Here is a 27,348-nt window from a genome sequence, read left to right on the forward strand (position 1 = left end):
CCGTGCAGCCCTGCCTATTCTCACTCTCACTTTGCGTTTGTCAAAACAAAATTATCCAAAAACTTGTTTAATTCGGTCCTTAACTTTATTATCTTTGCCGTTTATGTATTATATGTGTTTAGTTATGCGCGACAACCCCCTGCGTCCTTGTTTAAATGTTTGTGTTTGTGAAATGGCCGTTTAAATGCAATCCACTCGTGCCGCGTCTAATGGAGAAAAATCAAACATGTTTTTATTGAAAGACTGCTGACTGCTAAATCTAAATTAAAAGTGCTGCCATGATAAGGCAAAGTGCTCCGGCTGCCGCGCCCTCAGCGGCCAGCGTATCCGGCAAGGCGACCCCCGCGCCATCGACGCCCACCAACAATGCACCCCAAGCGGCACAGGCCGCTGCCCAAGCTGCCCCCCAAATGCAGCAGATAGCCATTCACCAAATACCGCAGCAATTTGCTGCAGGTGCCGCAGTGGCAGGTGGTGCCCAAGGCACGGGGCTCACCCAGAACATGTTCCAAATCGTGCAGCCCATGCCCATGCAGACGGTGAACATTGATGGGCAGGAGGCCATCTTCATCCCGAACCTTAATGCTCAGCTGGCCACAGCCCAGCCGGTGAACATCAATGGCCAGCAGGCCTTTATCACGCCCAACGGCCAGATCATCAGGGCGCCAGGGAACTCCAACTGCATCCAGCTGCAGCAGCTGAACGGACTGGGCCAGGAGCAGCCAGCGCAAACTCAACTGTTCAACATTCCCGGCACTAATATTCAAATACCTGTCGCCAATCTCCTTCAGCAGCAGGCGCAGCAGCAGCAACAGCCGCAGGGAACGACTACCACTGGAACAGCAGCGACACCGGGCACCGCAACAGGAGGAGCAGCGGCTGGAGGCGCCACTGCCCAGCTACCCAGCACCATTACAATACCCGGCACCAATCTCCAAATACCCACGTCGGTGGCGGCAGCGAACGGGCTGCTGAGTAACATATCGAACCTATTGGGCGGTGGTCAGTCCATCAAGGTGGAAAATGGCCAGCTGCAACTGCGGCCCCAGTTGGTTCAGTTCCCGACGCAGTCGTTGCCGCAACAGCAGCAGACCGTAGCAGTGCAGATTCCTGTGCAGACCGCTGGCGGCCAAACCATCTACCAGACTGTCCACGTTCCTGTGCAAACAGCAGCGGCAGCGGCCGGAGGGGGGCTGCCCAATCTTATGCAGGCACAATCTCTGCAGATGCCGGCCGCTTCCCAAATGCAGATCATCCCGCAGTTCTCGCAGATAGCACAGATTGTGACGCCCAACGGGCAGATACAGCAGGTGCAGCTGGCGCCCATGCCGTATCCACAGCTGCCACCCAATGCGAATATCATACATATCCAGAATCCCCACCAGCAGCAGCAAGTCCAACAGCAACAGGTCCAAGTGCAGCAACAGCAGCAACAACAAGTCCAGGTTCAGCAGCAACAGCAGCAGGCTCAGCAACAACAGCAGGCTCAGCACCAGCAGCTCCTTCAGGCCATCAGCGAAGCGTCCGCGGGGGGACAAATACCGGCGAATCAACCCATCACCATCACCAATGCCCAGGGTCAGCAACTAACCGTGTATCCCGCCCAGCTGCGGCAGAACCCCGCAGCTCCAGCACCGGCTCCAGCGCCTGCTGCAGTGCCCACCCCGCTACAGCTACCCAACCTGCAGGCCCTGCCCATCCAAAACATTCCCGGATTGGGCCAGGTGCAAATCATACAAGCCAACCAGCTGCCCCCGAATCTGCCCGCCAACTTACAGCAGGTGCTCACCCAACTGCCCGTGCCGCAGGTTCAGACTGGTGGGCAGTCGCACTTGCAGGTGATGCCGAAGCAGGAGCCGCAGAGTCCCACGCAGATGATCACCAACATCAAGCAGGAACCGCCGGACACCTTTGCCCCCGTCAATCCTCCGGCTCCCGCGTCGACGCCAAGCACCACGTCTTCACCTCAACAAATAAAGTTCCTGCAGACCGACGGCAACACCTTGTCCAGCCTGAGCATACCGGCGTCCATTCAGATCACGGCCCTGCCCCAGCCAAACGCCAATCCTCCCCCGCCACCAACTCCAAAAACTAAAGCCAACCTGGCCAGCAACTCCACGGGCAATCAGATCTCCATAGCGCCCACTGGCGTCCAAGTGGTGACCACGCCAGTGAGAGGAGCCAGTATAAGGGGTATTACCACCCCGACCATAAATCCCACCCAGAACAGCACCAATCTGAATGTCAGCGGCGGGAGCGTTGGGGAGTCCAAGTCGGCAGAGTCGAAGCCGCGACTGAAGCGCGTGGCATGCACCTGCCCGAACTGCACCGACGGGGAGAAGCACTCGGACAAGAAGCGCCAGCACATATGCCATATAGCCGGCTGCCAGAAGGTGTACGGAAAGACCTCGCATCTCCGGGCTCACCTGCGGTGGCATACCGGCGAGCGACCATTCGTGTGCTCCTGGGTGTTTTGCGGAAAGCGATTCACTCGATCCGACGAGCTGCAGCGCCACAGGCGAACGCACACCGGGGAGAAACGGTTTCAGTGCCGCGAGTGCAACAAAAAGTTCATGCGCAGCGACCACCTCTCCAAGCACATTAAGACTCACTTTAAGAGCCGCTCCGGAGCGGAGCTGATGCTGAGCATCAAGCAGGAAGGCAAGACTGCGAACGGGCCGAAGAGTATCAGCACCATGAGCGGAATAGTTACGATAGAGCTACCAACGAATCGGACAACAGGGGTGGCAGGAAGTGGCGCCTCCAGTGTGGCAGCCACGGTTGCGGGATCAACTGTGACGCCGGGCGGAGCAACGATTGTCCAGCTTCCAGCAGTGGAGGGTCCTGGTGGCGGCGATAGCTTTGGCGAGGAAGACGAGGACGAGGAGGAAGATATGACGGAAGAGGATGAAGACGAGGAAGATCTAGACGAGGAGGAGCTGGACGAGGACGACGACGAGGAGCCGGAGAGTGGCGACGAGGCCAAGATGACCATTGCTGTAAGCGAGCCGGGCGAGAACGCGTCCAACTAGCATTCGGAGTCACTGTTCATGGAACAGTTCCTGTTTGACCATTTCCCGTAGCATCCGCCGCACCTGCCACACCCGCCGCCCCCGACCCTCTGCCACGCCCTCTGGGACCACGTAAATTAGTTATCCATGTAAATAATACATAGCGTAAATTATGTAAAAGGGAGCATTTTAAATGTCCAACTCCGTGCACATACTGAGCCGAATCAGAATGTACATATTTTAAAAAATATTTAATTATTGAATGGATTAGAATAGGGTTTTATTATAAATAGGGTTCTAGTGAATCGACTAAGCCATAAGTACATGTTTTTAAGAAGTTTTTATATCCATCTCTTTTAATTAAAGAAATAAACAAAAATAACATTAATATTTAACTTTAAAATCTTATTCTTCTAAACTATTCAGTACGGAGAGCCAGCGCAAGCCCCAGCCCTAAAACCTATAACATTTATTGAGTCAAAAAAAAAAGGCTAATCATTGGGAGACCGAATCCTGGGTAGATGCGCCCACCACTTGGGTTCCAAAGATCTCATAGTTTGTATCGTCACTCCTCTGGGATTGGGTGTTTTTTTCATCAAGAATGCTTTCAGAGTTCAGTTCAATTCCGGCCTGGACCCAGTCCAGATTCAAAAGACTCGGATGTATTTCCTCGCTTGGCCCGATGCTCAGCTCCTGGCTCTGGCCTCCTCCTGCGTCCTGATTCTGGCTTTGGCTCTCGCCTATATCCTGAAGTAGCATCTCGCTGTTGTAGTTGTAATCCTCCTCTATTATATCGCCAAAGTCTGAGATATCGGTTCTTTTCACCAATTTCATTCGTGGATACATATCCACAGGTGCTGATTCTGTGTCTCCTATGCCAACGAGTCCACCGTCTTCCAAATGAGAGTCCAAGTCCAAGATGTCTTCTTTAGAGGCACTTGATTGGGAGGACATCAGCTCCACATCCGAGATATTGTCATTTGTGTAATTCGATTTGCGGGAAGACTTTGACTCTCTTGAGAGGCTTCTTCGGCTTTGGCGCCCAATCTCCAAACGTCGAAGATTTTGTTCTTTAAGAAGACTGCGGTTGATACTCCTCCACTTGGACACCTCCTCGTCCGAATACGGCGTCACCATTTTTCGCTTTACCGCTTTAATCAGCATCTTGTCAATATAGCGTTGGGAGGCGTCTTTAAACCGGCCCTTTGCCTCGAATCGTTTTTTGGCTTCAAAAACACAGTTTTTTCTATACATTTGCACCTTGACTTTGGTACGCCGGCACAACTCCTCGACTTCCTCTCGAGAAAAGGGCCGCGCCAGTTCTTCAGCGGTTATCCTTGTCTTTTCGTATATCCAAAGATAGTGTTCCTTACAGCCGTCCGGGGCGATTTCCATCACGGACTGTTTATCTCTTTCTAGGTAATCTGCGAATTCCGGTGTCATCTCAGGTCTGTAAATAGTTATTAATGAATTTTGATTCCAACATTCAACTGGCACCTAGATACTTTGCAATTTGGCTCCCGCTTCAAAACATCTTAAGGCTGCCAACTTGGGCGATCAGAAAAACTGTACCGCCAATCTATTCAAAATAAAGGTGCCTAAAATTTGAAAGTTAAAAAAGTCATTTCAAATGATTTCCTTTTTGTAAATCTTTTATAAGTTTTTTTTATTACCCTAAATAACACTTTATAGAAGAGTTGGTTTCTTATATTTAATTTAAAATATTTAATGCCGATATTTCTAATGTATATACAAGAGAGTTGGCAGTTCTGATTGCGCCATGCCGAAGAAGCGCACAAAAGAGAAATGGAACAAGAAGGAAAGCGAAGAACAAGACAACATAGCATCAGCAGACAGAATCGCAAATAAATCGCCATCAAAGAATAATAATATTCAAAATATTGAATCGCGATCGGTGCAGAGTTACAACCAAAAAAAGAGTTGCACAAAAAGTGGCTAGCACAGCAAACAGTACGAAATCTACGCTGTTTTTATTTCAACCCTGCCACCTCTGTGTATGCGAGTGACCGTTTTGTATGTGTGCGGTTGTGTGAGTGTGTGTGTGGGCGATTGTTTTGTTTTGGCTAATAGAACAATTAATTGTACATACATTGGAGTTATTCAAAATTAAGGCCGCTTCGTAAACAGAAAATGACTTGTAGATCAAAATTGGCTCCAGCCACGAGTGTTGAGACGCATTTGTAAATACATCGAGTGGCAACTCCGAGCACCATGTATACAAAAACAAGAAACGACGATGAAAACGAGTCGCGCAATAAATAAAGCGGGGAAAGCGAAGCGACGGAGAACGGAGGCACAACGGAGAAGGGGAATAGTAGATTCGTCGCTTCTGTTCCGACAAACAGACATAAAAAACACTTAATACAAAAAAAAATTAAAAATATTAGATACCTCGAAATTCGCAGTGCATTGAAAGGAAGCTCGGCTTTCCCAGTTATCCACCATTTACCGTTTACCGTTCAAAATTCATAAGTAACTTGCGGGTGGCGTACAAAAAGAGCGCGTAGAAGAGCAAGTATTGGCAAGAAAATACAAAATTCAAGAGACTGACTTAAGGGGCAACGTAAACTGAGGCGATCGTACCCGAAGTATTTCTAAGCTTGGCCCAGGTAAACAGAGTTTGGCAGGATATGTGGCATTCGCGAATCCCAACACGCGTCCTCCTTGCAATTGCCCACCCACGCCATTTGTTGGTTACCCTAACTCTTAACTGCATTACGGCCAATCGAGCCATGTGTGTGTGCGCCTTTGTGTGTGTTCGTGGGCTTGCACTTTGCGCGCGCTTCAAAACATCGAATTTGGTTGCATTTAGTTATGATTTCAGATTCATGCTTGCAGTCAAAATGAACTATATTAGATTGATGATGAAACGGCATCTGCCATTACAGATCTATTTTGACCGCAAGTGCATCCTCCAATCACCAAAACCATCCCCAAACCCGAAACCCCAAACCCCAAAACTCTTTGTTTACTAATACGAAATAATAATTGAAACCACTTTATTAATATTTTGCAGAGACGCTTATCATCAGGCGGTTATTATGAAAGGTTATAATTTGATTCCAATTCTCCTTAATAATTTTAAGCTAAAACTAAAAAGATTTCTGTTGCTAAGTGAGGTTTCGTCTCCTAACATGAGCCCTAACTTCCTTGAAACAAAACCAAATGCTTTTTACCTGCATCCTCCTTTTTGAAATGAGGGATCTTCTAATTCCAATCTATTGCTATCTACCAAAATCCAGGCAATCACTATAAAATGTCTCGTAACAAAGACAAATACGACAGCGCCAACCGGAGGCAGCAGATCTTTCTGTCGCAAGAGGATATAGCAGCCGGCAAGAAGACAAACTGGAGTGGTTTGGAGATAACGGGTGAGTGCTGACCACCAATGCTCCAGAAGACACCCTACTAATCCCATATATTCCCCGTATGATAGGTTGCGTTCGGAATATTAGTCCGTCGCTCTGGGAATTCGAACACCTGACCGCCCTCTACCTGAACGACAACCAGTTGCTTCGGTTGCCGGCCGACGTTGGCATGCTGATCAGCCTGCGGACCCTGGACCTGTCCAGCAATAAGCTGCGGAGTCTTCCAGCAGAGCTCGGCGAGCTTATCCAGCTGCGGTGAGTCCTGCAGGCAGGGTTTTGGGACTAGCATATTACTAAAGGGATTATGGGTTCCTATATAAGATAAGATTTAAATATGAGACCCAGCTATTGGCCCGTTTTGGTCACTGATCCACACATTTCACTCACTCACCGAGTCTTCTCCTTTTAGGGAACTGCTGCTGAACAACAACTTTCTGCGAGTGCTGCCATACGAGATCGGCAAGCTGTTCCACCTCGTCATACTGGGACTCATGGGCAATCCGCTGCAAAAGGAGTTCATGAACATCTACAACGAGCCGAACGGCACGCAGAAACTGCTCACCTACATGCTGGACAACTTGTCATGTGAGTGCCCCCTGTTATCATTACTTTTCCTTCGGGTGTGCTGGTGTGTGTGAACTTGGTGCGTAACCAGCCGCCAATGTGTGTGTGTGTGTGTATGCCTGTGTGTGGGGGGAAAAAAGGAAAGCTCGTGAGCAAGAGCGCAAAAAAGGCTTCCGAAAAGAGAAAGTTTTGGACTGTAGCTGGAAGGGTATCTTAGCTATGCAATTGGGTTGGTTTAAATTAATATTTAAATGTATATTTAAGAAAAGTAAAAGTTATGAAATATACAGAAATTAAGGTTAACCCTTTTATGGATTTTCCCTTCGAACCCCACTTCCAAACAAGTTTCTGTAAGCTCGTGTAATTAAAGTTCAAACTCACGGCTAGACACTAATGCCGAAAACATAATGCACAGGCATCAATTAAAAATAAATAATTGAATGCAACAATTACAAGAACTGCACGACCTCGACATGCAAAAGCATGCCGCTCTCTGGCCGTTGGCCCGAAGAGAGCGAAAGATAGATGGCGGGGTAGGGGTGGGAGCTTAAAAGCCGGCTTTGGCTTTGCTTGTGGATCGCAAGTGGAACGCAAGACCCGCTCAGAAAAAAAAGAGAGCGCGAGAGAGAGTGGAAAATCTCGCATAACGGCTTTTACTGTTAGCCGGCCCGATCGGCGATCGTTGGAGCAGCTGACTTCAGTCTGCCTTCAGACCTCAGTGGACACACTTGCTCCACTTGCTCGCTCCACACTTCGATATCCAGTGGAAACCCGTTCGCGGCTCGCCTCGCTTAGATTCGATTCCGTTCGCGCAGGCGCCCAGTGTTTCGTAATTGCGCTCGCGCCGTGTCCCAGATTCGGTGGCTCGTTTCGTTTTCATTTCGCAGCGCTGCTCGAGTTCGTTTGGCAATCGAAATGCACCATTGAGTGGCTTAATCCGAAATCAGAGAATCGGCGAAAACGAAGCATGTGCAATCGGCTAGGACTGAGATCCACCGAGAGTTGAGATGAGATCGCATGTGGCCGTCTACCGGGCGCCCGAAACTGCACCACCTGCACCACCCTATGGCCCCCTGAGATACCCACCACATCAGCAGCAGCAGCTAGGCCACTGGCCAGGCTCACCAGCCCCACCACCGCCGCAATCCTCCGGATACAACTTGCAACGACTGCATCATGCAGCGCCTCCTCCCAACTGGACCACCTCCCCGGCGACCGGCCCTCCACCCCAGCCCAGTGGCTACGGGGTCGTCAATCAGCAGCGGATCAACGAGTGCGCCGGGATTCCGCTCATCTCGAATGCTTCCAGTCACCTGTCGCCGGCCCAGCGGCAGCGACTGTTGCGGAAGTCCACTCCAAAGTCCGCACCGTCCTGGCCGCCTGGCGGGGCTTCCATGTCGCAACTGGCGGTGCACGCGCAGGGGATGCCGCTGCTTCAGCAGAACGGCAAGCAGCATCTCCAGCCACAGTTCCAGCCGTCGGCCCATCCACACAACCACCACCCGATGCCGCCCAACTGGAGTGCCTACCATCCGATGAACAGCCAGGGCTTCAAGCTGGCCGACAAATCCCGGACCCTCCGGTACCAGAACTCTGCACCGCCCGTGCTTACCACCCAGGAGAAACCCATCATGAATGCATCAACCCAGGACCAGACCAATTCTCCCTCGGAGACCTGCCTGCCCAGGATCATTAAGCCGAGGAAGCGGCGCAAGAAGGACCGGAAGCCGGGCAACGGAGTGCTCCTCAAGCTGGAGCCCGAGATGCAGCCAAAAATGAACAGCCATGGGGAGGGCTATCCCGCTGGTGTCGCGTACCACCTACCACCTGGGATACTGCAGCACGACCACACCCATGGTGTCTGCTTTTGCCGGGACTGCGATCCGCTGCGCTCTCTGTGGGACTACCCACTGCGTCGGTCCCTCTCGGACGCCTCGTCGAGCGAGCAGGGTGGCGGCAGCCGGGAGTCCTCGTCCTCCACTTCGTCCACTCACTCGGACAGCTCCTGCGATAGCTCCATTTGCAGCCAGAGCCGGCCCAACCCAACCACCAAGGCAGCGCTGGAGGAGACGGCCGAGGAGTTCGCCCCCATTACCGGAGACAGTAGTCGGGCGGACATAGTGGGCGTGATCGGGTCCCAGCGAAGTCATCCGAGCGTGGTGACCACGCCCTCGCAGTGCCTGAGCGACGACTCCGGCTACGGGGACATCCTGAGTGGGATCAACATAGTGAACGATCTGTTCGGGAACTGTTTCAAAGGCGGAGTGGGCAACACCTCCTCCTCGACGATTTCCGCCCAGGCGGAGACTCTCCTGGACGAGAGCCTCAATGAGATATCGCGCAAGCTGATCGAGACCTGCAATGCCTCGGATCATGCCGGATTAGTATCGGGCCTCGGACCGGGATCGGGATCAGCCAGCGACAGTGGCTTGGATAGCGCTGGGAGCCACGGCTGCGAGTCGGGCCTCGTCTTTAACTTTGAGCATTTGAATCTGACGGATGCGACGCCCACAGCCTTGAATCTCTTGGTAGATTGCAACAACAATAGCAATAGCTTGGGCTTGGTGTGGTGCGGCGGCGGCGGCAGGCATCCGAGCGGAGGTGGCAGCCACGATGACAGCCAAGTGGCAGCTGCCAAACTGGGGCCAGACAGCCGGGCCACACCCACCAGGCTGATACTGGGCTCGGTGGGTAAGCTAAAGCCAGCGTTTTCCACCATCTCGTGACGACGACGACGACAATGGAAAACTAATCAAATCCATGGGAGACGAAAGATGAAAACCGAAATCCCAAACCAGAAAATGACGTTTCTTGTTTTTTGGCGACGGAGAGATAATTGGAAACGTGAGACGCAAGATATCCGCTGCGTGGGCGGACTCGGATTGGAAAATTCAAATCTCCCCACATCCCATTTGGGCATTTCTTCCAAGCCCAAGTTGCATAACTCCCAAAAGAAAGATAAAAGAAAGAGACACTGAGGTGAAAGATAGAAGAAAACCCATTAATCCGTCCCAGACACATGTGAGGCGATCATCATCACGTCGTCAGGCCTTATGGATGCAATCCCAAAGCTAAATGGAAACTTGTGAAGACCGACCGGGACTGGCAGCTGGAAACCTTGTACATACCATCCATCCACATCCACATACACACATGAAGCTTGAATCCGAACCCGAACCCGAATCCGAATCCAACTTGCGACTTCCACTTCAACTTTCACTTTCACTGTGGCGGCGTTTTGTATTTCTGTATTTTTTAAGACTCTTTTTCTTTTCTTTTTCTTTTTGCCAAGACCACAGAGTCCAAAAGAGCTGCGGGTGGCGGTGGCTAGAGGCGGGAGAGGGGGGCGGGTGTCAGCTCTTATGCAGATTTTGTGGCGCAAAAAGAAGAAGAAACTGTAGCTGTAGCTGTAGAAATCGTGTGGAGCAGCGCTACCATGTGAACCCAAAACTCCGTACAATGATTCACCCAAGCACCCAAACACCCATACATCCATACATCCATTTCTTTATACTTTAAACGCTGTTGTTATTTGTGCATTAACGTTACCAACCCCGTAGGTCCAAAATCGTACACCCCGTGATCTGGGATCTTATGTTTCGAGTTTAAGCCACGTTCCTAAATGTAGTTGTGTATCTCGTAGGTATTGTTGGATCTTTTGGTTTGGTTTTTAGATAGTTTTGTAATCGCAGCGCTACAACGTGAACTTTTATAGTGGATAGGTCTGGTTAGGTTATAGGTTATGCTTAGTTTTGGGGTCAGGTTTCGTAGGAACTCGTAGAAAGGATCTCCGTCGGTTTTTAAAAGTCGAAAGTACATACATATTTTAGTGATTCATCCTTTGAGGTCGAACCGAAAAGAAAACTTCAAGTGAGAGTTGAATTTCCAATGGGGTTGTGGGATATTTCTTATCATGGCATGCTGTATCTCGGAATTAAGATTCATTTATGGCTGAATTGGCACCGAAAACAGCCGAAACAGAAAGAACATCTAGCGCACAATTAATTCCAACTGAGATCGCCGAGCATAAAATCTAAATCTGAAAATCGAGAGCAGCCCTAGTTACCTGCTTACTGGCTGCTATAGTTGGCGAGTAAAAGTTTTCGCCTTTTTTTTAATTAAAAGAAACTCACGAACGAACGAAGCGCGCGCCCGCTTAGAAATTGCTTGAAGTTTTCCACTCCACTCCGGATCGGCTCGGCTTCTCTTGGCTGCAATCGAGTTAGCTTGGAGTCTTAGCATCAGCATCAGCGGGTTGGGTGGAAAATGTCACAGATTTTCCATTGACAGGTTCCGGGCAGAAAGAGACAGACGGCGCCTGTGTTACCATTCCCCAGATAGAAATTACAACTCAAAGCTAATTTATTTAATTAATATTTTCACTAGTTTGTATTGCATGGCATTGTGCTCTCTTGTATTGTAGTCTTTGTTCGTTTTTAAGCATCGTTTTTGCACAAATAACAATAATATATAGATATACTACACCCCCCGATCTACACTCGATCTAACTCACATCCTCATCAATACACCAACTACCATCCAACATACTACTTTTGTAAACCATCCACAATATGGCCAACTTATTTATTTTGATTAAGCCCGAACGAGAACTCAATAAAAAGTGTAAACAAAAATGTCAAACAAAAAGAACTTGATTGCTGTTTTGATAGCCCCGAAAATGGTACAGAGCCACAGAGGTGTTGAAAAAGCCTCCGATTGGAGATCCGAAAAACTCAAAAGTAAACTCCATCTTCTAATGAGGCACGTTTGAGGCTCGAAGCCGGAAAAACAAACAGAACTGCTGCGTTTCGTAGGCCTACAACTGCACTCTCGAAAATGAACTTTCCAAACATTGGCCAGCGAAAGAGTCAGAGTCAGTCAGTTGCTGGGACACTGGACAGATTTCAATTACCGAAAGCCGAGTGGGAACCTCTAACTCTGTCTCTCGTCGGGGAAGATGATTTACTGGCCACCTTTCACCTGGGCGAAGGCCTGGCCTTCTAAGTTTTTTTTGCGAAAATATTAACCGCTCTCATAACCGTAACTGGCAAATTAATTTCTGGGCATTTTGTGCCTGTCATTAGGCTAATTAATGTCTCCATTTTAAGGTCTCATTTGTGGTTCTTTTGCCGCTTGTTAGGTCAGCTTCTAAAGACGCCCCTTCTTGGACTCCATCAGGGCTCGATTTCGGTCGCTCTTCTTTATTTCACAACTCCAACTCTGGAGGTCTCCGGACCCGGACAGCGTCGAGCCGAGCTTTGAGTGGGTCAGTGGATAATTGGGTCATTTGCAACACTGTTTGCGCCATCAGCCATCGGCCAGCACCACCGGCTAAGAGCCAGCCAGCAACAACAACAATAAAAACTATGGCCAGCGGTGGCTAATGTGTTTTGGCTACGTCAATAAATGCGTCGTGTTGTTCTGGCCATCATAGCCGCTGGCCAACGAAGCGGGCCATCTCTTCCAGTGTCTCTACCATCAACCTGCTAGTTTTCCTCTTTTCCTTCTGGCGTCTGAAATTTAATTGTTTTTCCTCACCTTCTCTCACTGGGGGTACTTTGGAAATTAAGTGAATTTTAATTTAAGAAAAATAGCAGCTTTTAGGGAGAATTTAAGTAAATGATTTTAAGAAATTAAATATAAGGAAAAATACCCGCTTTTAGGAAATTTAAAGGTTTATTGTAATAAATTTTATATATTTCTTATTTCATTTACTGAGATATCATTTAGATATATTTAATTTAAAGTCAGAAAAGAGTATCTACATATATGCTTTAAAAATATTTCTTCACTTTATTTCTTCTTTTTTTTTTAGTTCTGCGATTTTTTATTTAGTCTTGCCATTTTTCCTCTTCGTTTACTCTTCTCTGCTGTTTTTCCAGTTGACTTTTCTTTGGCTAGAAATTAGCATTTCGCCATGAAATTGAAAGTTTCATTTTTCAATTAGCCTGGCCAGTTCAGTGGGTCACTCCAACACTACCATCCAGCCAGCCAGTAGCTCCAGCAGCTCATCATCGTTGCTCCCCCATCGCAACTTCCTCTTGGCCAGACGAGACTCGTAAAAAAAACATGTACTTAATCCGAATAAAGGCCAAATGTCTACGAAAAAGGTTACGCAAAATGTCAAACAGTTAAGAATCCAACTCCTAACGGCCCCAAATGTCATTATTACACTTATTTTCCACTTTTAATGCTCGTTCGTCTGCTCGTTCTGTGGGTCGTCTTAAAGTTGTCGGGTTTTCTTGTTTCTTGTTGGATATTTTTCTTTTTTTTTTTTTGGATGGCGATGTTGTTGATTTTCGTGTTGACTTCGTTTTAGATTTTCACAGACAATTGCCGGTTGCTACTTGTCTGGCACATTAACCGTGTACTACACCATGCTCCACTCCACTCCACTCCAAGAAAGATGAAGGGCTTCACTTTTTGAATAATTTGTTTGTCTAAAATTCGTGTGTGCACGTTGGGCAATGTGTCGATTGGATTGTATCTCTAGATGCACGCTTCCAAAGAACTAACTAATTCATTGCTCCACATTTGTACCTGATGGATAAACTTTTATGATAATCTTTTACAATAAGATGCCCTGGGTTACGAACCGCAAAACCTCAAAACAAAATATCTAAGAGCTAACTTTTTATACTTTTCCATAAACTGATTTTGCAAATGGGATTCTTGTAAGCCCAGTACTCCCCAGTAGGTCACCATAATCGAACAAAAACCAGATTACAGAATGTAAGCCATATTATCTAACCCAAGCTAATTGGGTTGTAGTTCTTTTTGTATTCCCTATAGGTTGGTGCCTATCGAGGTTGGTTAGGTCACAAGTTAGAACAAAAAGGTGGTCCATCATCCAACTCATTGTCATTACTAGTTGCCGTTTACCAGATTAGCCGCGATCTCCGGCCATACTTTGCTGCAGTCTCGAATGACGAAATCATGGCCGGACAGGGGGCGGAGGGCTCTAACATGGCCTGTGACGTAAACTTCATCGGAAAGATGGTAAGAAGATGCATCACCGCCTCTTGGACTCCATAAATCAAGTGGACAGAGAGCTCTTCGAAGGGCCGAAGAAGCCAGCCATTTCGCTGTTAAGTCTTAACTCTTTCTGCCGTTTGTGAACGGCTTGTGCTTCATTTGTTGCTGCTGTTTTTATAACCGATTATACCCTCACAAAGGGTACTCCAATATTTTCACCACTTACTGTTTACAGCCAGCATTAGATAGGATATGAATTATAAAATAAAAGATATACTTCATGTTAAGAAGTTTCTTTTTAAAATTTACCTGTAAGGGTTTCTTTGTCGCAAAGTTTAAATAGTATTTGTATCTTAAAGCTATCTATGCAAATTACAGGATACAGAGAGATTTTCAGTTTAATTTATTTAAAGAATTTTACCAAAGAATTCTACTTCAAAGAAAGAAGAAGAATTAACAAATCCCAAAAAAATATTCATATCTAAAAGTCATATCTAAGTTATCTTACAAATTATTGGATCTATAGGGACTCTCCATAAATGTTTTCTATTAGTTCTATTAAAGAATTCTAGCATCTGCTTACAACAAATTCTAAACAAATTCTTATAATAAAGTTTTCTATCCAATTCTAGGACCTTTTATGTTAAATTCAAGTTATCTAGACTTCTTTTTAAATTTTTTCCACCAATTCTAACATATTTTCTACCAATTTTATTAGAGAAATCTAGCAATTCTTCATAAAAAATTCTAAATGATATTCCTATCTACAAGTTGTCTATTCAAATTCTTTGAACTCTCTTATATAATCTATTGAAGTAATCTAAACAAAATTCTGCAGCTATGACGATTCTCCCTTAAATTTTGTCTTTCAATTCTACCAAAGTATTATACCAATTCTAGCAAAGTATTGGATCTATATGGATCTAATGGATCTATGCATAAGAAACCTATATATATCTAGATATTAAAGTATTCCCACTTAAAAGATACCTATCCATATCGTTAGACCTCTTAGACTTCCACCAACTTCTTGAAGGGCATTACAAGCTTCGGCTGTAAGAGCCAACTTTACGTGCTTCTTGTAACTCATTCTTCGGCTTTTTGTTTCCTTTGTGGCCGCTCACGAAATGAGCACAACATGAATTAATTTTTTCTGTTTCTGGCTTTTTTCCGTTTGCCACCAGCCCTGGCCCACCGGCCCACCGTTGTGTGTACAAATTTTGTGTCTCTATGTAGGTTTATAACTCGACTCGTCTGAGCTTTATTGTTATTGCCCTGACTGTTGCTGTGGCTATGTTGTTTTTGTGTTTTTCTGTTTTCTGGCCGATGACGATGCTGCATACGAGATGCTGATGCTACGACTGATGCTATTATTGTTGTAACTGTTACCTAATCGTTTAATTGGCTTAAGTCGGTTGATCTTTTTTTTTGCCTCTTGTCGCATACGTTTGCTTGTTTTCGGCTTTTATTTAATTTAATTTTTATGACAACATTGTGCTTTGTAATGCATTTTAAACGCATCGCGCTTCGTCATCGATTCCCACAAAAGATAGCTGATATACCCATAGTAGTGGAGCATACAGGATCAAAGTGTGGGAAGAGGAAGTGCCCCCTCGTTTAAGGGGCGAAGGTCCTCGCCTTAATAAATACCCTGTATACTATTATAGTAAGGGTTATAGATTAAAAGCCTTTAAAAATATCACCATTCTTTGGCTTACCCTTTATGGCCACCCTTTTCGGCCAATATACCCGGCTTTCCCTTCGTTTGGGCCTCGTTTAGGATGACAAAACGGCCACAAAGCACTGAAATGGTTTATTTATATAGCGAAACCGGTATTTATAACTGCAATTGGGAGAGAAATGATGATGATATTAGTGCCAAAAATTATAATAGTGTGGCCGGGCAACAACAAAAAACAGCTGTTGATTGGGGCCGGTGCCGGAACCCGCCCTTTCTTCTTCACCTCCCCGCTTACTCCACCTCCCTCGTGCTCTGCGCGGCCCACTTCCACTGTTGGCTTTTGTGAATGTTAACGGTTATTTCGGTTACGAAATGTGAACTTTTTTTCTTTCTTCATTTTTTTTTTGTTGGTCGGCTTTTAATATTATTTTGTGCTTTGTCATGGCAAAGCCTTTTCCGTTTTTATTTTCGTTTCTTGCCTCGTTGAGCTTTTTGTTGGTCTCTTGTGGAGTAATTCGCATAATTGGCCCATATTTCTTATAAATATGCAACAGAAACAGAAATCGGAAATGTTATCGTCTCGTCTCGCCTTTATTATTGTTTTAAATGCGGAAGTGAGCTTACAGCCTGTTTTCGTTTCGTTTTCGTTTCATTTTTCGTATCTCTTCTCGTTTTTTATTTTTTTGGCTTATCAAGGTTGTTGTTGCGTAAAAGGAAGTGCAAATGGTTAGAAAGTTTTATGGCCAGGGAATGGGTCTGGCCGAAAGCGATTGCACTGGGAATAAATCAAATACTTCCTGCTACAAGCTTAAAGATATATGTAGACCCTAAAGAGTTTAGTTTTTAGATGATAAGACGTTGTTTTTATAAAGAGAAACTTGGGATTAAAAATATACATGAATTTTAAAGATATTTCCAAATATGATGGATCTTCCAAGTAGATTTCACTCCATATTAAACACCTCTAACTTTAGGAATATATTTTATATATATCTAGATATTATAGAAACCATAACTTTGTATGATTATCGAGGGTTTCGTTTCTTTAAGCCTGGCTCTTTGGCCACTGCCTGGATGGCCCCTTACAGGCTGTGTCAATGTCAGCAGGCGGCAGGCAGTAGGCAGTAGGCTGTAGTTGCCTCGTCGCCGCTTTCCAACTGCGGGAGAGAGAAAGTACCCCGCCGACTGAAAATGCGACTGCGAGTGCGCGCAAAGATTTAAAAGTGGATCAGCGAAAGAAAAATAAGCAGCATGCGGCATTGTTGGCAGATCGCGTGAGTTGCCTGCCACAGCCTCCTACGAAGATCGAAATGCTTGCATTTGAATTTAATTTCAAGAAAAATATTTCGAATTCTTAAAATAAAACAGAGTATCTTCTGTTGGCTATAATGTTTTTCCTCTGTGTACTGGAAAGAAAGCCCACGCCAGTCTGCAACTTGGATGGTGTTGCATCTGGGGGCTGGTGGTGTCTCTGGCATCGGCTTCATCCACAGCATAATCACTGTGCGCGCACATTTTCAATTGATTTTTCATGTGACGCAGCACAATTGAAGTCTTTTGAATATGGTGCTCACGATCGGCAGTGATCTGTGAAGCGACTGCAAGAAGTGCATTGCCAAATGCCGTCCAACTGGTTTCCCACACGCAGACAAAGGCTCCTAAAGAACACACACAGGTGTGTGTCGAAAAAAGTAGCAAAAGTTTGCTTAAAATTGCTCAGAAATACTATTATTTTGAACTGTAATGCTGTTTAGAGCCTGTATTGAGTCTTGGCTTTTATTTCATTATGATTTAAATGCCACATTGTCTTAAGTGGAGGCATCGTATCTACGGCAACCTGCAACTTGCAACTTGGTGTTGCTGAACGCCATTGAACATTGGCAGTCAATTGTTGGTGTTGCTGCTGCTGAGATTGGAAAAAACTGGCGCACCAGAAACAAGTTATCTAATTGCAGCTCTCAAAGTGTGGCAAGTGGCGAGTTGACTTTTGATTTCTATTCAGAGCAAGCAGGTCTCACCACCAGTTATAGAGCTCCTATAGAGCTCCTCCACTCCAGCCAGCACTGGCTGGCATGTTGTGCATACGAAATTGTTGGCCAACATATATAGATACATATATGTACATATATAAGAGTATGTGTGTATTCCCAGAAACGGATAAACACACAAGAGGCTCTGCATCGGCCTCTTGCCGTTTTTAATCGCACCAAATTTCAATTTGAATTTCACTTTCTTTTTCGATACGCTCACTTGGGTTTTTGCCTTTCGAACTTTTGTTTGTTGTCTTTACCTCTTGGATTTTTTCAGTTTTTATTTTTTTTGCTATTGTGTTTCTTTTGTTTTTTCTTCTTTTTATTGTTTTCAAATGCAACCAGCAACGACCATGAAAACTTTTGGATAGAAAGGGCTTTCTAGTGGCGCCCGAGCATCGAAAAAAATAAAAAACAAAAAAAAATTAGGGGAAAGGTGGGTGGGGATAGCAAGAGGGGTGGGTTGGGGAGGGAGGTAAGGCACGACATGGCGTGACATCAGGCTGCGGGGCGAATATTGAACCATCGAATGCCAACTCTCAGCTCACCGTGTCAGGAGAGAGTAAACATAATTGATATGCATCCATTAGGCAGTAAATAATCTTGATTGTGTGACGGTGGAAATTTATGACTGATTGCGATAGAGTGTGGAGGATTAGGAGGAGGCTTAAAGGGGTCACCTACATCTTACCATTAAAGGAGATCTTACCAGTGGGAGGATCTTATATTACAAAAACTTAAAGAATTATACGCAGTTGTGCAATAAAAAGAAACAGAATTTTTACAATTTTTGTACAAAGAGAACCTAAAATTTCAAATTAAAATTATTTAATTAAGTAGAAGATACTTTTAAAAAGAGAATAGCATATTGTCGGACAATTATTATTTACTAAAGTAACATATACTTATAAAAAGAAAATAGCAAGTCCTTCATGTACAAATTTTTTTTACTAATACTACGTTTGTAATCGTTTTTTAAAAAACGTTCTTTGCCGTAATCTCGTTTTTTGGCGTGGAATATTTAAATTCAAAATATTTGATTGATTATTTTGAAAGAATAGATAAACGTTGGTAATAAACGACGAATTTTCTAAAAAAAAATTAACTTCTTAATTTAACGTCTTAATTTTCAAATAAAACTTGGTTATTTGCAGAAATGTATATTATTAAATGATTGAATAAAATATTTCCTTTATGAAACTTTTAAAAATTTTTAGACTTATTAGTTATTTATTAAAAATGCCCAACTGCCCAACTTAACCCTTAAAAAACAGCCCGAAGAACTGAGAACAGCAAGATGGATTGGTAATATTTGAATGTATTTTCGAAAATACACATTCATCTGTTAGTTAAACTTTCCACTGACACTTCCATCTCCAAACCATCTCCAAACCGTGAACTTCCATTTACTAACCCTCTCAATACTCCCCCCTTGCCTCCCAAAATATAGGTAGCACGCTTCGCTGGTTGAACAAATTTGTTTTAAAATTTCGTTGATCGCTTTGTTATCCAAAAGTGTGTGCGATGTTTGGCTTTTGTTACACCTGTCCGTGGGGTAATCACTCATAAATTCGGTGAAATTATTTACCCTCGACGGTATGGGGGTTTCGAGGGACTGCGTGGGCGCACGCGTTGGGTAAAAGTTTCATAATTAACCCCACTCACCGAAAATAGAAACAATGAAAAGGCATCTAAACCTTTAACCCACTAAAGAAGGCGAACTAATGATGACAAACCCTGCCTGTTTGCCCACAATAGTTGGCATTGAGTTTGTTGTCGAAGTCTTTCGTCGGTCGGTCTGTCGTCTGTTTTGTAATTTCCCACTTTAGTTATTACTTACGCTTCGTACACAACGATCACTCATAGACACATTGAGACAAACAGAGTTACGTTGCTCTTTTTCATCCTTTTCTCGTTTTGTAAATATTTCGGTGACTAATTTAGCGTCTTGTGCGATTTTGTTGGCTGCGCCGCCTTGTTGTTGGCTGCGATTGCGATTCCGATTCCGATCCCGATTGCTATTGCGATTGTGATTGCGATTCAATTAAATAACCATTTTGCATAATTAAGGTATAGTACAGCGAATGGTTCCCAAAAACGACGAATTGTACAATTAAAATGCAATCAAAGCTGTGTTAATGTAGTCATTAAAGGCTGTCAGCAAAAACACAAAATAAAAAAAAAGCCAAATCAAATTACCCTAAAGACCAAAAACAAAACAAGGCGCAGACAAGCAACAACAACCAAATTATGAAAAAAATCACAAAATTTATTAAAAAGTGAAAGTTTTTAGTCAACGACGACGACGACTACGAAGCCAGTCTCAGCCTCAGTCGCCACCGCTGCCGCTGCCCCAGCCGCAGCCTCAGCCGTTTCCACAAAATTACCAGAGGGAGAAAAGAAATGCAAAAACAATCCACTACAAGTCTGCGAAACAACAAAACAAAACAAAACAAATCCGCAAAAGCCCCAAGAGCGAAGAGAACCCAGAGTGGGCACAACTGAAAGAGATAGCCAGGGATTGGCAAGAGCAATAGAGCTACCTGAGAAGAGAGTGAGAGAGAGTGCGACCAAGATCCACACTGGGGCATAACGGTCCCCCCTCATATTATCGGTGGTGTGTGGAGGAGGGTACTAACCGAAATCGAGCTGTGGCGCATCCCTTTTTTATGCGTGAAAATGTTTTAAGCTCCAGCTCAGCCACGGCTACCAACGGTCGAAACAGGAATGGCGGTGGGGTGGCCAGGAAGATCTATCAACATCATCCTCACCCCCATCAGCAGTACCACCCACCTTATTACCACCAGCAGCAGCTTCAACATCCACACCACTACCACCACCAACAGCATCAGCAGCAATACCAGCAGCACTACTATCATCACCGCAGCTTCTATACCCCGATGCCGATGCAGATGCCGATGCCATATTGTTCGCAGCGCCCCCCCGGCTGCCCCGTCGCCAATTGGAGAAACCCATGTCCCAGTAAGTGGTTTCCCCCCCAACAGGAGGGAGGAGTAAGTGGTTACATGTCTCTGGTTTGTACTGAGAAATATTTTCAGTCTTTCATATTCGACATTTAGTAGTTTTTCTAGCAAACTTTATTATTTGGCATCTAATTTTTTCGAGTGTATGCAAAAACCACGACAGCACCTGACGACGGCTGGTGGTGGTGGTGGGGCAACCCAAAGGCGGAAGCAATTTGATTGCTTGTGCATGTCACTTTCACCGGTTGCAATCTTTTAGTTCGCCGGGGGAATCGGCTGCTTAGAGGGAGTGGAGTGGGTGGTGGTCACTGGCCACTGGCCACTGGCCGGTAAGTGGTTGTGGGAGAACGTGGATGTTCGCAGATCAGTGTGTCAGTGGGGTAGCTTCAGATAGCGCCCGAATGCCTGTTGTGTGACTTTGTGTGCGGGTGCTAATTTCATAATCTTTTCTCTGCCATTTTCACTCGCAAACAGCAAACTAAACGTGCATCCGCGTATCTTTTTCTTCTTCTTCTGTTGCAGTTACCGTCAATCCACCGCCACAGAGGCCCTGGCTGCCACTGGCCAAGCCCAACAAAACGCGACCAGCCTGTAAGTTGTAATTAAAGCCTAATGGAGCTCCACCCGGCCAGCGAGAATTTCCTATTAGTGTATTTCTAGTTGGCCTGGTTTACTAGCCACACCTGGAGATAATCTCTTGTGGAAACTAAACTAAACTCTAATCCGATTCCAGGCATTTTCACGGTCATGTGCTACAACGTGCTCTGTGACAAGTATGCGACGCGGCAAATGTACGGGTACTGCCCCTCGTGGGCGCTCTGCTGGGAGTACAGGAAAAAGTCGATTATTGACGAGATACGGCACTACTCGGCGGACATCATCAGCCTGCAAGAGATCGAAACGGAGCAGTTCTATCACTTTTTCCTGCCGGAGCTGAAGAACGATGGGTACGAGGGGATCTTCTCGCCGAAATCCCGAGCCAAGACGATGTCCGAGCTGGAGCGGAAGTACGTGGACGGGTGTGCGATATTTTTCAGGGCGTCAAAGTAAGTGACCACCTAAGTTCCAGCAACAGGAACTTATATTAATCCTTCTTCGTTTAAAGGTTCACCCTGATCAAGGAACACCTCATTGAATTTAACCAACTGGCAATGGCCAATGCCGAGGGTTCGGACAACATGCTGAACCGTGTGATGCCAAAGGATAACATCGGGCTGGCGGCTTTGCTAAAGGTGAAGGAGAACGCGTGGGAGCCAATGTCCGAGGTGACGCAGATCTCGCAGCCGCTGCTGGTGTGCACGGCGCACATCCACTGGGACCCCGAGTTCTGTGACGTCAAGCTCATCCAAACGATGATGCTTTCCAACGAGCTGAAGACGATCATCGATGAGGCGAGCCACAGCTTTAGGCCGGGTCACAAAAACGACTCGAACAGCGTGCAGCTGCTGCTGTGCGGCGACTTCAACTCGCTCCCCGACTCGGGAGTGGTGGAGTTCCTCGGCAAGGGACGCGTCTCCATGGACCATCTCGACTTCAAGGACATGGGCTACAAGTCGTGCCTGCAGCGATTGCTGTCGAACGACACGAACGAGTTCACGCACTCCTTCAAGCTGGCCTCCGCCTACAGTGAGGACATCATGCCGCACACCAACTACACGTTCGATTTCAAGGGGATCATCGATTACATCTTCTATACGAAAACGGGAATGGTGCCGTTGGGACTACTGGGCCCGGTGTCGAACGACTGGCTGCGAGAAAACAAGGTGGTGGGATGCCCCCATCCACACATACCCTCCGATCATTTTCCTCTCCTGGTCGAACTGGAGCTGATGCACACGGCTAGCCAACAGGCGCCCCCCAACGGGCTGATCAACCGACGGTAGCAATAGAATCGACGCGGCAGACCCACCACCAGCCACAGCAACAGCACCACCGCCATCATCCCCAGCGGAAGTGGTTCTGGGACTGGGACTGGCACTGGACCTGGGTGTGGAGGTGTAGGAGCTAGTGGAAATGTTGGAATAGTGATCCCAGGCGGCGGCTACAGGGGACGCAGCAGCAGTCACAGCGGAAGCCATTTACTAGCCGCTGCTCTGGGGCCGAGAAAATCAAACAACCTCCAGATGCCCGCGGAAAAGTAGTTTTCTGCGTGGAGTGGATCCAAATACTAACACCCACTGCCCACATCCCTCCCATTCCCAACCGACGTGGCGATCTGCTCGCAAGAAGATTCAATTTTAGTTAGATACGACCTAAAGTTTGATGTGAACCACAGCTCCCTCTTAGTCTACCAAGCCCCGTACCAAGCACCCCACCAACCACACCATCTCCCTAAGATCCCTAAGTTATAAGATGACGACGTTGCTAAGGCTTGGCCGCTTTGTGCGCTGGATCGCAAAGTGCGTTGGCCGACGCAACCGCAATTTATCCGATCGCAATCACCAGAATCAGGAGGATCAACAACATTCAATTGATGCCACTTCTCTTCCGCGCTTCTCGTTTTGATTTTATCAACTTTACGTTTTCACACATCGAATAAATCCGTATATTTAAACAGTCCTACATAGATCAATAGATAAGTTCTTGCAGCATCCCCAAGTCCCTCATAGCGAACCATAAGTTTAAGCGCAATTTGTTTGACAAAAATTATCCAAAGTATCATTCTTCAACCGCGTATTCATTAAGCGAAAAGTTAAAATAAAATTTGTAAAAATTAAACGAAAACAGTAAAACACGTTATATAGAAATGCAACTGTTTAAGCCATTTTGTAAATTGACTCTGACCGAACCAGATACAAATAATACGTATATGTACAGACCATTTCGGGCCAAAACCAAACCAAACCACTGACAACTAAATTGTAGCAATGATTGTGCAAAGTAAACGGATCCCTTAACTAGTTATTAGTGCAAAAACCTGCGCAGAAACATGCATATAATGTAAAACACTCACAAGCCCAAAACATCCAATAGTTGTAGACATGGTATTCGATTCGTTAGGGTAGGGTCGACTGTGTGAAACCGGATAATCTAAACACTCATATGGGGAAAGTAATCCAACGAAAAAATAACTTATAGAAATGTTCTGTTTACTGTGCATCCACATACTTGTTCGTATTAAGAAAACAATCATTTTATTTATAATTTTACGGTAAGACGATCATTGGATTACTTTCTGTATGTTTAAAGAAACCCATTTGTGCATATACAGATCCGCAAAGGTCTTATAAATATATAAACTATGTGTACATACATGCGTGCGGAACAGAATACAAACTATATATATGTAAAAGATTAATAAATATAAGTATTCAATGGCCTCAACCCGACCACCAGCCACGAAAGCGTTTCAGCGAGCACAGGTTCGATGTCCAGCACTCATTGAAAGTCGAGGGTTCGAGATTATCTCTAGATGGAACAATCGGGGCGTCATTGGCAGGCGATCTTTATTCACCGAAATCCCCTCATCATTATTAATAAAGTGAAAAACTGAATCAATTACATTGTTTTTAGTCTTTTTTCTGAAATCATTGGAAAAGCAATTTTTCCAAGGGATTGTTGTTTTTCTAATCGTTCAGCTATGCTGCTCCACAGGGTTCGATTTCCCTTTTGTAACGTCTCCATGTTTCCAACTATATAGAGGGCCCAGCGAGCGCGGGAAAGGGCTACGCACACTCGGTTCGGCTGACGCAGAAATCCTATCTGACCGTCAGAATTGCTCCGAACGAGGGAAAGCAGCACGATGTTCGCCTCCAATCCCTGAAAACTATCTACAGTGGAGACCAGGACACTGCGTTTTTTTTTGGTAACCTGTAAATAGAATCATATTAAACATCTCTCGTAGCAGCCTTAAGTGCAAACCTTTTTTTTGATGCACTCAACCTGAGCGTTGTATGGCGACAGGATCACTATGTCACTTTTTTCGTACTTGGCCTTATCGATAAGAAAGCTCGTTAATTCGAGCAAGCTATCAGCTTCATAGGGATTTATGAAGGACTTGTCCGTCAACTGCTGCTCTGGTCTTTTGTGATTCAGAAAGAACAGGTTCTTCTCCATCAAACGGATGTCGTCGTAGGTCTTGACAGAATCAGAACTGGTCAGTTCTTCGTATATCGTGGGTATAAGGAGCTCTGCAATGCAGGGACGCATTCGGTACTGAAGGTTCAAAAAGCTAAATGGCATTCCAGACACGATGAGTCGCTCGAAGAGGGAGATTTGCTGCACTTGGTTGCTGCCGTTGAAGGGCTGCAGCTGCTTGTGATCCCCAACAAGGATCACGTGTTCTGTGTGCGGAGTAAGGCACGCTACAACGTGCGACTCTTGGATCTCGGCCGCTTCCTCAAAAACCACACACTTGGATTTTAGCAGCCGGAGGAAGAAGTTTAATCGAGCCGCGCACGTGGTAGTCATGGCCACAATGTCCTTGCTCTTTGCCAGAAAGTACTTGAATACGGCGCGCAGGGTTTCCAGACGCTCTGCCACCTGCCGGACTCTCTGTTGGGCTAGCAGGGTTGCCTCATAGCTCTCCTCACTGCCGTCGAAGTTGGAGTATGCGCTTTGAAGAAGCTCGAATTTCTCTTTGTATTCGCAATTGACAAGCCACCAGATTCGTTTCAGTCTAGAAGATGCATGCTCAACGTGCACTGGTCCTTCATTAAATTTTTTCAATTGCGGATCTCTCGATTGGCTACCGAAGCGCAAAATGTTTTGAGTGTGCTCCGACATCTTTACCAGAAACTTATCCAGAGAGTCGTTGGTGTAGGTCAGTACTACAACCGGCCCTAATTGCGCTGCCCTGGAGCTCTCTATCAGGCAACGGACCAGTTCTACTGAGAGATGTGTTTTTCCCGTACCAGGAGGTCCTTGTATAATGCAGAACTCTCTACGTAGGGCATCCATAAAAGCACTTTTCTGCGTTTCATTCAAAGGCATATGTTGTGGTGGGGCCTCTCTTGTAAAAGTCTTTCCATTGTAAGTAAGCTTAAGTTCCGGCTTCATATAGGCTGGTGGCCTTACGTCAAACTAATTTAAAGAATATATAGTGGTTACAAAATGCAGTTAACTTTAAGATTACTATACTTCTTTATCCACAAGGTACCGACGCATGGGAAGGTGCTCCGGGGTGCAGGTCATAAGGTAATTGTGGACCCTCAAGTACGGTTCGAAAAACGCGGGTGTTTGGAACATAATTAGTGGTTGATCGTAGATGTTACCAATGTTATATTGAGAAATAATCTCTACACTTAACTGAAATGCAAATAAAAGTAATATTTCTGTTAGAGTAATATAATTAAAATACTTACGCATCCGCTTTTCAGTTTTTCCTCCACTGTGTAGCCGACTGAGGCCAGGATAAGATTTTCGAATTCTAAACTTCTAGTGAGACAAAGCAGCGATCCCGATTTGATGTTCTCGAATGCTTTTTGGTAAGAATTCTCGTTGGCCTCTGTCTTTTGCAAATTCAGGTAAACCAAACTGTGCCTCTGGGCTTCGTTGAATTCGGGGTTTAAAGTGAGGGTCGTTCTAGGCCAAAGGAGTCCCTGCTGCTCCAGATCCCTGAGATCACGACCTTCTCGCAATCTTTGCACCAATTCCCGCAAAGGTCCAATAAAATCTTTTCGAAGCAATTCTCGATGCTCCTCTATGTATTGCGAAACATCATTAGAGGTATGATTGTGGGACTCTCCAACCGTGCTAATTTCTTCACTAAGTAATGCTTTCAAAGTTGGATATATATCATTTTTTACATTGCCCCTGGATGAAGACGTAAGTATATTATCTACTTTAAATGACTTCAATTTAAGATGATCATTTAACTTTTGGTATAGTTCCACTATATCGCCGCCCTGTTGGCTGAAATGTCCAAACTTATGGGCTCTATCAAGCAACCAAAACATGTTTTGTAGGATCAGTGACGTTTCCTCGTCCCAGTGCCTACCAGAACCCTTCGATAGCAAGGTTAATATCAGACGCCTAATCTTATCGTGGAGAACAGTTTGCTTGACAAAGGCCTCTAGGATAACTTCTTCGAACCCGACCATCTCCAGCTGGCAGAGCGACTTAAGTACGTCTAGGTATACGGCAAATCGTTTTAAGCTGTCATTGGGTTCCAGTTGGTTGACAAACAAATCCTTTTCCTCGGAGAAGAAATATAGAAACATGTCGATGGGCAACATTTCCAAGCCCTTCGTGAATTCAGCCATGGAGAAACGAGAGAAAAAGTCCTTTTTGTGGTTTGGATTCTCAATTACGGAGTTGGTGAGAAGGTTCATAGCCATAAAATCTCCAACTGGAATGGAAATATTCGCCAGATGTCAGATGTCTCACATTTAGTTACCGGGTTACCTTTAATCTGTTCCCCATTTTCTTCCTGCTCTTGGTGCTGAACCCTCTGCTCCAGGCTCTGGACCAGGTCCTCCTCATCCTGGTTGAACCAATCATCGTCTTCTGAGCTGGACATAAGGTACTTTGTTTATATTCGAAATTTCTTAAAAAGTGCAGCTGAGGTGCTGTTTTGTTTTGATAATATATCGATAAATTGTCAATTTATCGAAGATTGGAAAATTATATCCAACGGCGATGGATTTTTTTAAAACAAAATCTTGTAACCTTTATATAAAAATATTTATAATATATTTATATTTATAAAAAATTAGTTTGTTTGAAATAACAATCTTCAGCACTAGAATTTAATATATGCCAGTCTCTACTGTA

At 45.4% G+C, this 27,348-nt stretch overlaps 5 protein-coding genes across 11 annotated transcripts; 3 read left to right on the top strand and 2 right to left on the bottom strand.

The window, feature by feature from the left end:
• Positions 1–25: 25 nt before the first annotated feature.
• On the top strand, positions 26–3,406 carry Spps (Sp1-like factor for pairing sensitive-silencing). The gene has a single exon (XM_017249676.3). The coding sequence runs from the start codon at positions 279–281 to the stop codon at positions 3,030–3,032; it is 2,754 nt and encodes a 917-aa protein (XP_017105165.2). The 5' UTR covers positions 26–278; the 3' UTR covers positions 3,033–3,406.
• Positions 3,372–5,561, bottom strand: cav (caravaggio). 4 transcript variants are annotated; one of them, XM_070281836.1, is made up of 3 exons: positions 5,424–5,561; positions 4,517–4,609; positions 3,372–4,461 (listed from the first exon to the last, which is right to left on the bottom strand). In XM_070281836.1, exon 3 carries the CDS (start codon positions 4,452–4,454, stop codon positions 3,507–3,509), a length of 948 nt encoding a protein of 315 aa, XP_070137937.1. In that variant the 5' UTR covers positions 4,455–4,461; positions 4,517–4,609; positions 5,424–5,561; the 3' UTR covers positions 3,372–3,506. The 4 variants fall into 4 exon arrangements, with proteins under 4 accessions (XP_070137937.1, XP_043068380.1, XP_070137936.1 ...); XM_043212445.2 differs by having other exon boundaries at positions 4,517–4,590; positions 5,424–5,544; XM_070281835.1 differs by lacking the exon at positions 5,424–5,561 and adding an exon at positions 5,122–5,246.
• On the top strand, positions 4,817–23,196 carry twin (CCR4-NOT transcription complex subunit 6-like twin). 4 transcript variants are annotated; one of them, XM_017249682.3, is made up of 8 exons: positions 4,817–4,982; positions 6,049–6,080; positions 6,275–6,403; positions 6,469–6,655; positions 6,810–6,985; positions 21,157–21,225; positions 21,368–21,680; positions 21,740–23,196. In XM_017249682.3, the coding sequence occupies exons 2-8, from the start codon at positions 6,074–6,076 to the stop codon at positions 22,515–22,517; spliced, it is 1,659 nt and encodes a 552-aa protein (XP_017105171.1). In that variant the 5' UTR covers positions 4,817–4,982; positions 6,049–6,073; the 3' UTR covers positions 22,518–23,196. The 4 variants fall into 4 exon arrangements, with proteins under 4 accessions (XP_017105171.1, XP_070137933.1, XP_070137935.1 ...); XM_070281832.1 differs by lacking the exon at positions 4,817–4,982 and adding an exon at positions 5,500–5,641; XM_070281834.1 differs by lacking the exons at positions 4,817–4,982; positions 6,049–6,080 and adding an exon at positions 5,501–5,641.
• Positions 7,537–11,587, top strand: LOC108130986 (uncharacterized). Its single transcript, XM_017249681.3, has one exon. It carries the CDS (start codon positions 7,972–7,974, stop codon positions 9,688–9,690), a length of 1,719 nt encoding a protein of 572 aa, XP_017105170.2. The 5' UTR covers positions 7,537–7,971; the 3' UTR covers positions 9,691–11,587.
• On the bottom strand, positions 21,733–27,188 carry LOC108130985 (NFX1-type zinc finger-containing protein 1). Its single transcript, XM_017249678.3, has 5 exons — positions 26,980–27,188; positions 25,938–26,923; positions 25,714–25,881; positions 24,496–25,656; positions 21,733–24,444 (listed from the first exon to the last, which is right to left on the bottom strand). The coding sequence occupies exons 1-5, from the start codon at positions 27,092–27,094 to the stop codon at positions 24,133–24,135; spliced, it is 2,742 nt and encodes a 913-aa protein (XP_017105167.2). The 5' UTR covers positions 27,095–27,188; the 3' UTR covers positions 21,733–24,132.
• Positions 27,189–27,348: the final 160 nt, after the last annotated feature.

This window comes from Drosophila bipectinata, chromosome 3R, assembly GCF_030179905.1.
Source record: "Drosophila bipectinata strain 14024-0381.07 chromosome 3R, DbipHiC1v2, whole genome shotgun sequence".
Lineage (NCBI taxonomy): Eukaryota > Metazoa > Arthropoda > Insecta > Diptera > Drosophilidae > Drosophila > Drosophila bipectinata.